General features: G+C 30.3%; 2 protein-coding genes across 2 annotated transcripts in view; one reads left to right on the top strand and one right to left on the bottom strand.

Moving 5' to 3' along the window:
* Positions 1 to 17,209, bottom strand: part of LOC135140472 (synaptotagmin-7) — a 905,289-nt gene that overhangs the window by 749,525 nt on the left and 138,555 nt on the right. The gene's annotated exons all lie outside the window — the stretch shown is intronic.
* On the top strand, positions 5,223 to 6,584 carry LOC135140287 (potassium/sodium hyperpolarization-activated cyclic nucleotide-gated channel 1-like). The gene has a single exon (XM_064070779.1). It carries the CDS (start codon positions 5,223 to 5,225, stop codon positions 6,582 to 6,584), a length of 1,362 nt encoding a protein of 453 aa, XP_063926849.1.

Below are 17,209 nucleotides of genomic sequence, written 5' to 3'. Positions count from 1 at the left end.
TTACATTTTGCCTTTTTGTTTTATTACGTGTAGACTTCTTTTAATAACATGAAACTTAAAACATGTTTAAGATGGAAAAGTCAAAGTCGACAAGTCGAAAAATTGAGAAACCGAAATAGGCCAAAATTGAAAAATCAAAAAATTTAAAAATTCGAAAAATTTAAAAATTGAAATATTGAGAAATCGAAACATTCGAAAAATTCGAAAAAATTGAAAAATTGAAATATCGAAGAACTGAAATGAAAAATCTAAAAATCTAAAAATCTGAAATTTAAAAGTTGACAAACTGAAAAATCGAGAAAGTAAAAAAATTGACACATCGAAAAATCCAAAAGTCAAAAATCGAAAAGTCGCAGAATGGAAATATTGAAAAAACACAAAACTGAAATATCGAAAAACTTCAAAATGATTGAAAAACTGTAATATCCAAAAGCTGAGAATCCAAAAAATTGCAAAATTGAGGATTCGAAAAATCATAAAAGTGAAGTCGAAAAGTCGAAATCTTACAAAAAATCGAAAAATTGAAAAATCAAAAACCTGAAAAATCGAAAAATTGAAGAATTGAAGAACTGGAAAATCGAAACAGTCGAAAGTCAAGAAATGGAAAAATAAAAACTTCAATTAATAGAAAAATTGAGAATTTTGAAAAATCAAAAATCTAAAAAACGAAATATGTACTTATTTAAAAATCGTTAAATTGAAGAGGACAAAAATTGAAAAAACGTAAAACCGAAACACCGGAAAATCGAAATTCGAGAAATTGTAAAATCGAAAAATTGAAATATCCAAAACCTGAGAAATTAAAAAATTGAAAAATTGAAGAATTGAAAAATTGAAAAACCCAGAGTTTATAAAAGTCAAATTTGAAAAATTGAAAAATCGAGATTTTTAAGTCATAGAATTGAAGAGGAGAAAACTTGGAAAAACGTAAAATTGAAACATCGGAAAATGGGGAAATTGGAAAATAGAAAATCCTGAAATTGAAAAATTTTAAAATGGAAAAATTGAATAATAAATAAACTGAAATTTTGAAAAATGAAAGAAAAACTGAAATATTCCAAAACTGAGAAATTAATAAACTGAAGAATTGAGAAATCGGAAGCTTAAGAAAACAGAAAAATTGGAAAATCGTAAAATTGAACAGAACAAAAATTGAAAATCGTAAAACTCAAACATTGGAAAATTGAAAATCGAGAAATTGAAAATTTGAGAAATTGTAAAATCGAAACGTTTAATAATAAATAATGTGAAAATTCCCAGAACTGAAATTTTGAAAAATTGAAAAAATGAAAGAAAAACTGAAGAATGGCAAAACTGAAAAATCTCAAAATTGAAACATCCAAAAACTGATAAATTAAAAAACTGAAAAATTGAGAAATCAAAAAGTCAAAAAAGTGAAGTCGAAAAATCAAAACCTTGAAATATCGGAAAATCGTGAAATTGAATAATAAGTAAACTGAAAAGTCACAAAACTGAAATTTCGAAAAATTGTTGTTGCTTAATAATTGGCATCATTTTCTTAACCTATACCTATTTTCGACAACATGATATTTAAACCGTAATTCTAAGTTCAAATTTACCATTTGATATTTGAAGTATTTTATTGTTGAAAGAAGACCATATATATGTAGTAAGAAATTCAAAGGTTAAGCCCCACCCACCCGCCCCATCTCAATCGTGATTAATCTTTTTATTCAACGTGAGGCGGAGAGCAGTGTTTAAAAACAAATTTCAAATTTCTCTACACGAAAATACCATGTGGAACATGTTTTAAGTATGGTGTTGTTGAAAGAAAACTACACATATTAAGAAAAGAAAGTCAAAAATTAGGCCCCACCCACCCGTCCCGATCTCTATTGTGATGAATTTTTTATTCGTTTAAAATTGGGGGGCGGAGCCTAACTGTAAAGTCCTGATGTATCCGACAGAACTTGCGTTTAATTTGTTTTCAACTATGGAAAAATTTTTGAACATTTGAAATCTCTAATTCCTGAAAAAAAAGTTAATTTAAAACTCTATATTTACATGAAATGAAACTTGATCGCCAAATTGTAAGTTTTAAATTGCCTTTTTGTCAGAATTGAGAAAGTCGGAGTATAATTTAATTCTTATTAGTTTGTAAATTTAAATACCATTATAAATATAATTAATTCACTTTAATTTTTGTTCAAATATACTTTAATTTTTAATCAACAGATGTTTTATTCCGTCTGTCCTTACTGGGGTACAACCGTACCGCGCAAAAACGGGATCAAATTTTGGTCAAACCTACCTCTGGATCTTCATTTCGAACGCAAAATTTTCTCTTGTTACGTCGCTAAGCTGTAAAATTTGTTTGACGTTTGAAGCGTCATTCCCGAATCCAGCAATCCAGTGATGCGTTTTTCTCAAACGCTCGAAATAATTGGCAACTATAAAGAAGAACTTCCATCCGGCGAAGTTCGGAGAGTGTTTCAGAAGTAGGTGGTAGTGTTTGGGACGTGTTCTCAAGCGGGAGGGTTCGTTCTTGACTGCTTTGCGTCCACGACAAGTTCCCCGAATCCGACTTCAGTCAAATGAAGATTAAGCAACAAATACGACACGAATGTTCCCTCAGCAAAGAACAAAAAGGGGATATCCTGAGGTCCTCTTATTCCTCCCCCATACGTAAATTATCTTTTTGGTATCAGAGCTTCAGAACGGTTAATAAGAGTGAGGAAAGTATCCCGTACTTTCGAAGCCAATGTGCTTTCCTCAAAGAAAAGATATTCAAAAACATGTTTTTAATTTCTTGTAAAGAAATAAGTATTTTGTAGTTAAGCTCCGCCCCCTTGGTTCACGGTTAATGAAACAAATCATCACAATTGAGATGGGGCGGGTGGGCGGGCTTACATTTTGTCTTTTTGTTTTAATACGTGTAGACTTCTTTTTACAACATGAAACTTAAAACATGTTTAAAATGAAAAAAATTGTATAAGGAAATATCGATTTTGCAATTAGGCTCTGCTCCATAATTGCAAAATCCATATTTCCTTGCAAAAATGTACCATTTTAACCATGTTTTAAGTCTCTTGTTGTGAAAAGATGGCTACGCATATTAAGAAAAAAAAGCCAAAATACAATTGTGTTAGAAAATATTTTCCGTCAAATAAGATTGAAACAAGAAATGCCAACTTCAGTTTAGGTCATTTCTTAACAATTGAAGAGAAGAAGAAGAGGACATTTAAAACATGTTTAAAATGGTAAATTTTGGGAAAAAATAGGCATTTTGCAATTAAACTCCGCCCCTCTATCTGACAACGAATAAAAAGTTCATCACAAGTGAGATAGGGGCGGTTGGGTGGGGCTTAATTATTTGCTGCTTTTTCTTAACATATACCTATTGTCAACAACACCAAATACCATTTAATATTTCAAGTATTTTGTTGAAAGAAGACTATGTATATGTATCAGGAAAAACAAATGAGAAGCCCCACCCACCCGCCCCATCTCAATTGTGATTAACCTTTTTATTCGTCTTGAAGCGGGGAGTGGAAAGAAGAGCATTACCCTTTTTTTGGAAAGACTGTTTGAGGAGTCCAAATTGGAAAATCGGGTATTTATTCTGTAAAGTCCTTTTTGGTTGGTTTAGGGTATTTACATTTATATTTTATCTGATGTGTCATTAACCCATGTTGTACATATATATGACGAATAAAACATCACGATCACTATCAATATGAACAAGAAAAAACCCTTTAAACATAAGGCGTAGATCGAATAATTTGTAAAAAAAAAATAACAATTTATCTGTTTTCTCATCAACGGTTTAATAGATTTGCCGAAGGTTCTAGTAAGACAATATTGTCAATAATTAATAGTATTGACTAGAATGAAGAGGGGGGGGGGCTACAGCTTTCCTATAAAAGTCTCTCTAGAAAAAAGTTAAACTTAGGCCCGCCCACCCACCCACCCGTTTTCTCAATTTGTTTTCTTCTCAAATAAGAAATAATACAGCAAAACGAATAGGACAACAAAAATGTTACGATTGGCGCTTTTTTTCCACAGCCTAGTTTCTATGAGTTACTTACTCCGCCCAATCATCTGCCTCCATTTCGGTGATTAATTTTATACAAAAGAAAGTACTACCTCGATTAGAAAAGAAGAAGAGGAAACTTAAATAACTTAGAAAAATATGGATTTTGCAATTAAACTCCGCCCCTCTATTTGACAACGAATAGCTAATTCATCACAACTGAGTTAGGGGCGGGTCGGTGGGGCTTAATAATTGGCACCTTAAGGTCTTAACCTATACCTATTTTCGACAACACGATATTTAAACCGTAATTCTAACTTCAAATCTACCATTTGATATTTGAAGTATTTTTGTTGTTGGAAGCAGACTACGTAATTTACAAAAAGAAAGTCAAAGAAAAGCCCCACCCACCCGCCCCATCTCAATCGTGATTAATCTTTTTATCCGTTAGAGGCGGAGAGCAGGAAACTACACAAATTAAGAAAATAAAGTCAAAAATTAAGCGCCACCCACCCGCCCCGATCTCTATTGTGATGAATTTTTTATTCGTTGTGAGATTGGGGGACGGAGCCTAACTGTAAAGTCCTGATGTATCCGACAGTACTTGCGTTTAATTTGTTTTCAACTATGGAAAAATTTTTGAACATTTGAAAAAGCTAATTCCTGAAAAAAATGTTAATTTAAAAACTCTACATTTACATAAAATGAAATTGATCGCCAAATTGTAAGTTTTAAATTGCCATTTTGTCATAATTTTGAAAGTCGGAGTATAATTTAATTCTTATTAGTTTGTAAATTCAAATATCATTATAAATATAATTAATTCACTGTTGTTTTTGTTCGGATACACTTTAATTTTTAATCAACGGATGTTTTATTCCGTCTGTCTTTACTGGGATACAACCGTACCGCGCAAAAACGGGATCAAATTTTGGTCAAACCTACCTCCGGATCTTCATTTCGAACGCAAAATTTTTTCTTGTTACGTCGCTAAGCTGTAAAATTTGTTTGACGTTTGGAGCGTCATTCCCGAATCCAGCAATCCAGTGATGCGTTTTTCTCAAACGCTCGAAATAATTGGCAACTATAAAGAAGAACTTCCATCCGGCGAAGTTCGGAGAGTGTTTCAGAAGTAGGTGGTAGTGTTTGGGACGTGTTCTCAAGCGGAAGGTTTCGTTCTTGACTGCTTTGCGTCCACGACAAGTTCCCCGAATCCGACTTCAGTCAAATGAAGATTAAGCAACAAATACGACACGAATGTACCCTCAGCAAAGAACAAAAAGGGGATATCCTGAGGTCCCCTTACTCCTCCCCCATACGTAAATTATCTTTTTGGTATCAGAGCTTCAGAACGGTTAATAAGAGTGAGGAAAGTATCCCGTACTTTCGAAGCCAATGTGCTTTCCTCAAAGAAAAGAAGCGGCATTTACTGACTGAAGAGTATAAATCGATCTTGCATCCTTTCAGCCAGATTATTCGCAAAAAGCGAGTGATAATGTTCTTTATGTGGTTGACGTCGTTCGCGATGGACCCCTATTTGGGGACTTTCTATGCGAAGATTTACCTTCACCCCGACAGAGGGATACTACCGTTCGACTTCATCCAAGGAATTATGGCTTGTTTGTACTTGATTGACGTGATCTCGCGATTTTATACCGGCTATTTCATAGAAATGACAGGAGTGGTGGTTCTGGAGCCGAAAAAAATCTACAATCACTACTTGAAGATTTACTTTTTCTTCGACTTTTGCGGTGTGGTGCACATGTTCTTCATGTTAGTGTTGCGTCGGTACTTGTCTTTGAGAGCCCAGGTGCTCATCTACCCTATGGTCAGCATCCGTGTAGTACGCTTAATAACGCTGTTGTATAACTTCAACGTAGTGTTGCGAGAATTCAGATGCCGCGAAGTTGCCAGGAAAATCTACACGACGGTCCTGTTCTCCATCTTGCTTATCCACTGGTCCACTTGTCTCCTGGCTCTGGTTCCTGTGATTCGCGAGATCCACAACCACTGGAGCAAGGAGTCTTGGTTGACACCCTTGTACTTGTACCGCCAAAACATTCTAGTCGCCGAGGAAACGAACGTAACTCGCGCCTTGGAATTCCAGATATTCTACGGCACCTTCGTCGACTACCTCCACCACGTCCAACTCGTCATCAGCCACTTCTTCGGCGCCGGCGTCGGCGAATACCAAACCCACGACGCCCTCGAGAGGATGCTCTTCTTCATCCTCACGGCGGGTCTCATGTACTGGACCACGGTGCTCGCGCACATCCTCCAAATTTTCGGGACCCTCTACATCTCGGAGTCGAAATTCGAAGAACTCGCCATGGAAGTGAAGCACTTTATGCTCAGGAACCGGTTCCCGAAAAGGTTGAGAAAGCGCATCCGGAGGTACTACACACTCAAGTCCCACAGGAAGTTTTCCTCTGAAACGATTATTTTGAACACGCTATCGGAACATCTCCGGATGGAAGTCCTTCTTTATAGCTGTCAGATTCCGATCGACGACGTGCAGATCTATCCAGACCTAGACGAACTGACACTAGACCGGATACTACACCGTAAAATCGCCTTATGTCCCCATTAGTATAAATATATATCCCAGACTTATTCCTCTTTTTCTTGACGGAGCCACTTTATTAGACGCCCTCCGAGCAATCGTCGATCCTCATAATCCTCCACTTTTCGCTTTCCTTGCGAACCGTCACACTTGTGCTTTTAAATCGCGAACCCATGTCAGTAAAATTCAGAGAAATCCGACGAACTTGTCCGGTTCTTTGCCCGCAACGAAATTCTCATCCAGCTGGAGTTTCTTTGATCCGGGGCGAAATTTTAATTTCATAAAGCAATTTTCGAGTACGAAATTATTAAAAAAACATCCCTGTTGCGGTTGTAAAATTTTTACGGCCGGTACAAAGTTTACGAGGGGTGGGTGGGCGTAGCGGCGACAATAAACGGGGAAAGGGTGGGGGATGGAGAAATTAAGGTGGGAGCTAGACGATGGGTAAATTTGAATTGGGCGCTATTAAGTCTACCTGGGCTGAGTTCATACATATTTTATTATTCATAACAAACACAAAAGTTTAAAATGATCTCGAGGTACACAGAGATTTATTTATTTAAAAGTTTTATTTATGATAAAGATTGAAAGAATCTCGTGAGCCCCTGGTAGGTATGTACATGTGTTAATTATTGACATGCAACTATTTTTTGTTTTTTTAAGAAATGATTCTTAAATTGTGTTTGGTACTAACAAAATTCCGCAAATTAACAATCCTTTTGCAGTGTAGTTACTTTTATTTTATGCTTGATATTGACATTTTTCGATTTTTCGATTTCCTGCTTTTTCAAGTTTCGAATTTATAATTTTTCGAAATTTTAGTTTTGGAACTTTTCAGTTTATTTATTAATCAATTTTTGGGTCTTATAATTTCTCAATTTTCAGTTTTTCGATGTTTCAGTTTTACGATTTTTAAATATTTCGATTTTTCAATTTTTGACCTTTATAAACTCTAAATTTCCCGATTTTTCAATTAATCGATGTTTTGATTTTCCCATTTCTTGACTTTCGACTATGTATTTCGATTTTCTAGTTCTTCAATTCTTCAATTTTTCGATTTTTTAGGTTTCTGATTTTTCAATTTTTCAATTTTTTTAAGGTTTCTATTTTCCGACTTCACTTTTTTGATTTTTCGATTTCTCAATTTTTCAGTTTTTTAATTTCTCAGTTTTTCTTTCATTTTTCAATTTTTCGAAATTTTAGTTTTGGGACTTTTCAGTTTACTTATTATTCAATTTCACGATTTTCCGATATTTCAAGGTTTTGATTTTTCGACTTCATTTTTTTGACTTTTTGATTTCTCAATTTTTCAGTTTTTTCATTCTTCAGTTTTTCTTTCATTTTTCAATTTTTCGAAATTTCAGTTCTGGGATTTTTCACATTATTTATTTATTAAATTTTTCGATTTTCAATTTTCCAATATTTGAGTTTTATGGTTTTCAATTTTTGTCCTCTTCAATTTTACGATTTTAAATAAAATTTCGATTTTTCAATTTTTCAATTTATGACTTTCTTAAATTGACAATTTTTCCATTGTTCAATTAATCGATGTTTTGATTTTCCCATTTCTTGATTTTCGATTGTTTAGATTTTTCAGGTTTTTTATTTTTCAATTTTATGATTTTCAGTTTTTCAATTTCCAATTTTCCAATGTTTCAATTAATGTTTTTAAATATTTCGATTTTTCAATTTTTCAAATTTGAATTATATAAACTGTTTTTTCATTTTTCGTTTCTACAATTCTTCAATTTTTCAATTTTTTAGGTTTTTGAGTTTTCAATTTTTTCAGGTTTTGATTTTTCGATTTCACTTTTTTAACTTTTTGATTTCTCAATTATTCAATTTTGTAATTTGTGTTTTTGGATATTTCAATTTTGAGATTTTTCATCTTTTCCATTCTTCAGTTTTTCTTTCATTTTTCAATTTTTCGAAAGTTCAATTTTGGGAGTTTACACATTATTTATTATTAAATTTTTCGATTTTACAATTTCCCATTTTTTCAATTTTTCGATTTTCAATTTCACGATTTTTAAATACGTATTTCGATTTTTTAATTTTTCAATTTTTGACTTTTCTAAATTCTCAATTTTTCGATTTTTCAATAAATGTTTTGATTTTCCCATATCTTGATTTCGACTGTTTCGATTTTCCAGTTCTTCAATTTTTCAAATTTTCGATTTTTTTTAAAGTTTCGATTTTTCGACTTCACTGTCTTGATTTTTTTGATTTTTCAATTTTTCAATTCTTCAGTTTTCTTAAAGTTTCGATTTCTCAATTTTTCAGTTTTTTAATTTTTCAGTATTGGATATTTCAGTTTTGGGATTTTTCAGTTTTGCTTTCATTCTTCAAAACTTCAGTTTTGGGATTCTTCAGTTTATTTATTATTCAATTTTTCCATTTTAAAATTTTTCAATTTCACGATATTCTATGTTTCAGTTTCCCAATTTTTCGATGTTTCAATTTTACGTTTTTCCAATTTTTCTCCTCTTCAATTCTACGACTTTTAAATAGTTCGATTTTTCAATTTTTCAAATTTGACTTTCATAAACTCTGGGTTTTTCAATTTTTCAATTCTTCAATTTTTCAATTTTTTTGGTTTCTAATTTTCCGATTTCCAATTTTTTAAGGTTTTGATTTTTCTACTTAACTTTTTTGACTTTTTGATTTTTCAGATCAGTTTCAATTTCTCTTTCATTTTTTAATTTTTCGAAATGTCAGTTTTGGGATTTTTCAGATTATATTTATTATTCAATTTTTCGATTTTACAATTTCTCAATTTTTCAATTTCTCGATTTTCAATTTTCCGATGTTTCAGTTTTAGATTTTTCAATTTTTGTCGTCTTCAATTCCACGATTTTTAAATACGTATTTCGATTTTTCAATTTTTCAATTTTTGACTTTTCTAAATTCTCAGGTTTTTGACTTTTCAATTTTTCGATTTTTTTTTAAGTTTCGATTTTTTGATTTTTCGATTTTTCAATTTTTCTGTTTTTTTTTAAAGTTTTGATTTCCCAATTTATTTTTCAATTTCCCAATTTTCCGATGTTTCAATTTTAGGTTTTTCCAATTTTTCTCCTCTTCAATTCTACGACTTTTAAATAGTTCGATTTTTCAATTTTTCAATTCTTCAATTTTTCAATTTTTTTGGTTTTTCAAGTTTCCGATTTCTTAAGGTTTTCATTTTTCTACTTCACTTTTTTGACTTTTTGATTTTTCAGTTCAGCTTCAGTTTTTCTTTAATTTTTTAATTTTTCGAAATCAGTTCTGGGATTTTTCAGATTATTTATTATTCAATTTTTCGATTTCACAATTTCTCAATTTTTCAATTTCTCGATTTTCAGTTTTCCGATGTTTCAGTTTTAGATTTTTCAATTTTTGTCGTCTTCAATTCCACGATTTTTAAATACGTATTTCGATTTTTCAATTTTTGACTTTTCTAAATTCTCAGGTTTTTGACTTTTCAATGTTTCGATTTTTTTTAAAGTTTCGATTTTCCACTTCACTTTTTTGATTTTTCGATTTTTCCATTTTCCAATTTTTCTGTTTTTTAAAGGTTTTGATTTCCCAATTTTTCAGTTTTTTAATTTCTCAGTTTTGGATATTTCAGTTTTGGGATTTTTCAGTTTATTTATTATTAAATTTTTCCATTTTACAATTTTTCAACTTCACGATTTTCTATTTTTCAATTTCCCAATTTTCCGATGTATCAATTTTACGTTTTTCCAATTTTTCTCCTCTTCAATTCTATGATTTTTAATTATCTGGATTTTTCAATTTTTCAAATTTGAGTTTTATAAAATTTCCCAATATTTCTCCTCTTCAATTCTACTTTTAAATATTTTGATTTTTCAATTTTTCAAATTTGGCTTTTATACACTGTGGGTTTTTCAATTTTTCAATTCTTCAACTTTTCATTTTTTTGGTTTTTAATTTTTCAAGTTTCCAATTTTTTGAGGTTTCGATTTTTCGACTTCACTTTTTTGATTTTTCAATTTTTCAATTTTGTAAGATTTTGATTTTTCGACTTCACTTTTTTGACTTTTTGATTTTTCATTTATGCAATTTTTTAATTTATCAGCTTTTGGATATTTCTATTTTAGATGTTTCAGCTTTTCCGTTCTTCAGTTTTTCTTCCATTTTTCAATTTTTCGAAATTTCAGTTTGGGGACTTTTCAGATTATTTATTATTTAATTTTTCGATTTTACAATTTCTCAATTTTTCAATTTCTCGATTTTCGATTTTCCGATGTTTCAGTTTTACGTCTTTTCCATTTTTTGGGGTTTTGATTTTTCTACTTCACTTTTTTGACTTTTTGATTTTTAATTTTTTCATTTTTTAATTTCTCAGTTTTTGGTATTACAGTTTTGAGATTTTACAGTTTTTCCACTCTTCAGTTTTTCTTTCATTTTTTAGTTTTTCCACTCTTCAGTTTTTCTTTCATTTTTTAATTTTTCGAAATTTCAGTTTTGGGATTTTTCAGATTATTTATTTTTCAATTTTTCGATTTTACAATTTCTCAATTTTTCAATTCCCCGATTTTCAATTTTCCGATGTTTCAGTTTTACGTTTTTTCAATTTTTTTCCTCTTTAATTTTACGCTTTGTTAACACATATTTCAATTTTTCGATTTTTTTTAAAGGTTCGATTTTTTGACTTCACTTTTTTGATTTTTCGATTTTTCGGTTTTGCAATTTTTTGGATTCTTAGCTTTTGGATATTTCAGTTTTTCCATTTTTCAGTTTTTCTATCATTTTCAGTTTTTCGATATTTCAGTTTTGTTTTTTCAGTATTTCCATTCTGCAACTTTTCGATTTTTGACTTTTGGATTTTTCGATGTGTCGATTTTTTTACTTTCTCGATTTTTCAGTTTCTCAATTTTTAAATTTTAGATTTTTAGATTACTGGAGTTTTCATTTCAGTTCTTAGATATTTCAATTTTTCGAATTTTTCGAATGTTTCGATTTCTCAATATTTCAATTTTTCAATTTTTCCAGATTTTAAATTTTTGCCCTCTTCAATTTCACGATTTTTAAATACGCATTTCGATTTTCAATTTTCCAATTTTTGACTTTTCTAAAATCTCAATTTTTCGATTTTTCAATTAATCGACTGTTTCGATTTTCCAGTTCTTGAATTCTTCAATTTTTCGATTTTTTTTAAGTTTCGATTTTCCGACTTCACTTTTTTGATTTTTCGATTTCTCCATTTTTTAATTTTTCTGTTTCTTTAAGGTTTTGATTTCCCAATTTTTCAGTTTTTTAATTTCTCAGTTTTTGGTATTACAGTTTTGAGATTTTACAGATTATTTATTTTTCAATTTTTCGATTTTACAATTTCTCAATTTTTCAATTTCCCGATTTTCGATTTCCGATGTTTTAGTTTTACGTTTTTTCAATTTTTTTCCTCATCAATTTTACGCTTTTTAAATACATATTTCGATTTTTCGATTTTTGATTTTTCAGGTTCTCGATTTTTCAATTTTTCGATTTTTTTTAAAGGTTCGATTTTTCGACTTCACTTTTTGATTTTTCGATTTTTCAATTTTGCAATTTTTTGGATTCTCAGCTTTTGGATATTTCAGTTTTTCAATTTTTCAGTTTTTCTATCATTTTCAGTTTTTCGATATTTCAGTTTTGTTTTTTCAATATTTCCATTTTGGGACTTTTCGATTTTTGACTTTTGGATTTTTCGATGTGTCGATTTTTACTTCCCGAGCGTAAGCAAAGGAAGTATTGTAATCGAGTCCGTCGGCCGACTCTCTACTTTTACGTTTTCTCGATCTTTCATGACCCCTAGAAGACGAAGAAATAGGTCTCCCATTTCCGTCTGTCTGTCCGTCTGTCCGTCTGTCCGTCCGTCTGTCCGTCCGTCTGTCCGTCTGCCGTCCTGGATTTTTATTAGACAGATAATCTCCGAAAGTACTCGACCGATTGTTGTGAAATTTTGTACTTATATTAAGAATATCATGTAGATGGTAAAACGCTAACCAAAATTTGTCTAGTCATCCCCACCACTAATGCGATGACGTCACTTCAAAATTGTACATAGTAAATGGGTTTTCAATTGTATTAAATAACATAGTCCTACACATGTAGTTTACAACTCTGAATCGACTTTTCACCCGAAACGTCCAGATTTTTGGAAAAAAAATCAAAATTATAAAACAACATTTTGAAATTTAATTTTTAATCTGCTAACCAGAATGCTTTGAAATGTTGCAGATGTTTTAAGGCTATAAAGAGCATCATAAATCTTTAGTCAAAAAATATTTGCTTATCCCCTCCAAAAACTTGATGACGTCAGCTCAAAAGTTTGTGGAATAAATAATATCTAAAATGTACAAAATATGATGAGTCTGTACTTGTGATCTATCACTCCATTCATATTTTTTGGATTTGCATATACAGGGTGACTCAAAAAAATTAATGAATGCGTAAATTTATTTTACTGATTTACTCAAAAACTACAAAACCGAATGCTTTGAAATCTTGCAGATGTTTTAAGGTTATAAAAAGCATAATAAATGTTTAGTCAAAATATATTTGCTTATCCCCTCCAAAAAATTGATGACGTCAGCTCGAAAGTTTGCCTAATAAATCCTATCCAAACTGTAAAAATATGATGAGTCTGTACTTATAATTTATCACTCCATTCATATTTTTTGGATTTGCATATACAGGGTGACTCAAAAAAATTAATGAATGCGTAAATATATTTTATTGATTTAATCAGGAACTACAAAACAGAATGCTCTGAAATCTTGCAGATGTTTTAAGGTCATAAAGAGCATAATAAATGTTTAGTCAAAATATATTTGCTTATCCCCTCCAAAAACTTGATGACGTCAGCTCGAAAGTTTGCCGAATAAATCCTATCCAAACTGTAAAAATATGATGAGTCTGTACTTGTAATTTATCACTCCATTCATATTTTTTGGATTTGCATATGCAGGGTGACTCAAAAAAATTAATGAAGGCGTGAATTTATTTTATCGATTTAATCAGGAATTACAAAACCGAATGCTTTGAAATCTTGGAAATATTTTAAAGTTATTATAAGCATGGTAAACTTTTGTTCAAAATGTATTTGTTCATACCTCATAAAAAAATTGATGACGTCACCCTTAAAATTTGCTGAATAAATCCTATCTAAAATGCAAAAAATATGATGAGTTTGTACTTGTGATTTATCATTCCATTCATATTTTTTAGATTTTCTTAAGAGGTGGTTCAAAAAAATTAATGAAGTCAATTTATTTTATTGATTAAATTAAAGGCAACACTTATTATTAGTATTACACCCCAACCAACCCAATTTGGTAGACACAAAATTTGTTAAAGGAAAAACTCGGTTGAAACAGAAGGGTAGCACGCTTATTTAGATCGACTTTAACATTACAGACCTGCATTTGTTTTATGCGCTCACTTGGTTCCGCGAATGTGAAATAGACATGTTTATAATCAACCAATTGTGAATTTCACCGTCAAGAATTAAAATAAAACCCAATGTTTTATATAATAAGCTGAAGTCGAAGCAATAAAACCGTGGTCGTTTTGTTTACAGTTTCTCTGTTTGACTCTCATGTATGTTGTTACGCTTGTCATCTTAAATTAAGAATGTTTATACATAAACGATTTTCTGTTGCCCTTCATATTACTAGACAGCGGATTTTTGTCGGGCTACGTCACGATTATAGGTGGGGACGCGCTGGATCGCCGGGAATCAGTAGCGGGTGATAGATAATCACTGAATTTAATCAGAACTAATTCCATAAATATAATTAACGATTTATTAATCAAACGGCTAAGTAAATGAGAACGGGAATTAACAGCAAAGTGCAACGAAACAGCGTTATTCTAATCTCAAATAAACGAAGTGCAGTCCGCAACCGCAATGAATTCGCATCCCGTACGAGCCGTACCGAGTTTGGCCTTGCCTAGCCCGACAGAAATCCGCTCTCTAGATATTACACACCGGCGCCGTATACGTGAGTAAATTGTTTCGTTATTTTATTGATTATAAGAAATCAATATTCAAAACGACCCAATTCATTTTCCCGAAAATTTGAGAATACAATAATTTTATTCTTAGTATTACACTACATCTATCCCAACTGATATACGTGTCCTTGCAAAAATGTTGATGACGTCATCACAATTTTTTTTTAATTCCCACTACAAAAATGTAATGAGAAAAAAAAAACACAATAGGCATGCAGTTGTCAAGTTTCCGACAGCGAGGGAAGTACTGTCTACGCTCTTTAGACCAATTTTTTGACTTTTTGATTGTTCAGTTCAGCTATAGTTTTTCTTTCATTTTTTTAATTTTTCGAAATTTCAGTTTTGGGATTTTTGAGATTATTCATTATTCAATTTTTCGATTTTACAGTTTCTCAATTTTTCAATTTCTCGATTTTCAATTTTCCGATGTTTCAGTTTTACGTTTTTCAATTTTTGTCGTCTTCAATTCCACGATTTTTAAATGCGTATTTCGATTTTTCAATTTTTCAATTTTTGACTTTTCTAAATTTTCAGGTTTTTGACTTTTCAATTTTGCGATTTTTTTTTAAGTTTCGATTTTTCGACTTCACATTTTTGATTTTTCGATTTTTCAATTTTTCTGTTTTTTAAGGTTTTGATTTCCCAATTTATTTTTCAATTTCCCAATTTTCCGATGTATCAATTTTACGTTTTTCCAGTTTTTCTCCTCTTCAATTCTATGGCTTTTAAATATCTCGATTTTTCAATTTTTCAAATTTGACTTTCATAAACTTTGGGTTTTTCAATTTTTCAAATTTTTTTGGTTTTTAATTTTTGGAATTTCCAATTTTTTAAGGATTTGATTTTTCTACTTCACTTTTTTGATTTTTTGATTTTTCAGTTCAGCTATAATTTTTCTTTCATTTTTTAATTTTTCGAAATTTCAGTTTTGGGATTTTTCAGATTATTCATTATTCAATTTTTCGATTTTACAGTTTCTCAATTTTTCAATTTCTCGATTTTCAATTTTCCGTTGTTTCAGTTTCACGTTTTTTCAATTTTTGTCCAATTTTACGATTTTTAAATACATATTTCGATTTTTCGATTTTTGATTTTTCAAAATTCTCAATTTTTCAATTAATCGAAGTTTTGATTTTTCCATTTCTTCACTTTCGACTGTTTCGATTTTCCAGTTCTTCAATTCTTCAATTTTTGAATATTTCAGGTCTTTGATTTTCCAATTGTTCGATTTTTTTGTAAGGTTTAGATTTTTCGACTTCACTTTTTTGACTTTGATTTCACAATTATTCAATTTTTTTATTATTTTTCCGTTCTTCAGTTTTTCTTTCATTTGTCAATTTTTCGAAATTTCAGTTTAGGGAGTTTTCAGATTATTTATTATTAAATTTTTCGATTTTACAATTTCTCGTTTTTTCAATTTCTCGATTTTCAATTTTCCAATGTTTCAGTTTTACTATTTTCAATTTTTGTCCTCTTCAATTTCACGATTTTTAAATACGTATTTCGATTTTCAATTTTTCAATTTTCGACTTTTCTAAAATCTCAATTTTTCGATTTTTCAATTAATCGACTGTTTCGATTTTCCAGTTCCTCAATTCTTCAATTTTACGCTTTTTAAATACATATTTCAATTTTTCGTTTTTTTTTTAAAGGTTTTGATTTTTCAATTTTGCAGTTGTTTGGATTCTCAGCTTTTGAATATTTCAGTTTTTTCATTTTTCAGTTTTTCTATCATTTTCAGTTTTTCTGCGACTTTTCGATTTTTGACTTTTGGATTTTTCGATGTATCGATTTTTTTGCTTTCTCGATTTTTAGTTTCTCAATTTTTAAATTTTAGATTTTTAAATTACTGGAGTTTTCATTTCAGTTCTTGGATATTTCAATTTTTCGAATTTTTCGAATGTTTCGATCTCTCAATATTTCAATTTTTCAATTTTTCGATTTTTTTTAATTTTTTGATTTTTCAATTTTGGCCTATTTCAGTTTCTTAATTTTTCGACTAGTCGATTTCTCGATCTTTTGAGTTTTAGATTTCTCGATTTTTCGATTCTTTACTTTTCGGATTTTCGGTTTTTCGATGTTTCGATTTTTCAATTTCACGCTTTTTAAATACGTATTTCGATTTTCAATTTTTCAATTTTCGACTTTTCTAAAATCTCAATTTTTCGATTTTTCAATTAATCGACTGTTTCGATTTTCCAGTTCCTCAAATCTTCAATTTTACGCTTTTTAAATACATATTTCAATTTTTCAATTTTTTTTAAAGGTTTTGATTCTTCAATTTTGCAGTTTTTTGGATTCTCAGCTTTTGGGTATTTCAGTTTTTTCATTTTTCAGTTTTTCTATCATTTTCAGTTTTTCTGCGACTTTTCGATTTTTGACTTTTGGATTTTTCGATGTGTCGATTTTTTTACTTTCTCGATTTTTAGTTTCTCAATTTTTAAATTTTAGATTTTTAAATTACTGGAGTTTTCATTTCAGTTCTTGGATATTTCAATTTTTCGAATTTTTCGAATGTTTCGATCTCTCAATATTTCAATTTTTCAACTTTTCGATTTTTTTAAATTTTTTGATTTTTCAATTTTGGCCTATTTCAGTTTCTTAATTTTTCGACTAGTCGATTTCTCGATCTTTTGAGTTTTAGATTTCTC

Source organism: Zophobas morio, unplaced genomic scaffold, assembly GCF_036711695.1.
Source record: "Zophobas morio isolate AGI-343-1 ecotype UQ-CSIRO unplaced genomic scaffold, CSIRO_AGI_Zmor_V1 ptg000040l, whole genome shotgun sequence".
In the NCBI taxonomy this organism is placed as follows: domain Eukaryota; kingdom Metazoa; phylum Arthropoda; class Insecta; order Coleoptera; family Tenebrionidae; genus Zophobas; species Zophobas morio.
The sequence above is the reverse complement of the archived record's forward strand: the minus strand, read 5'-3'. Positions and strand labels throughout refer to the sequence as shown.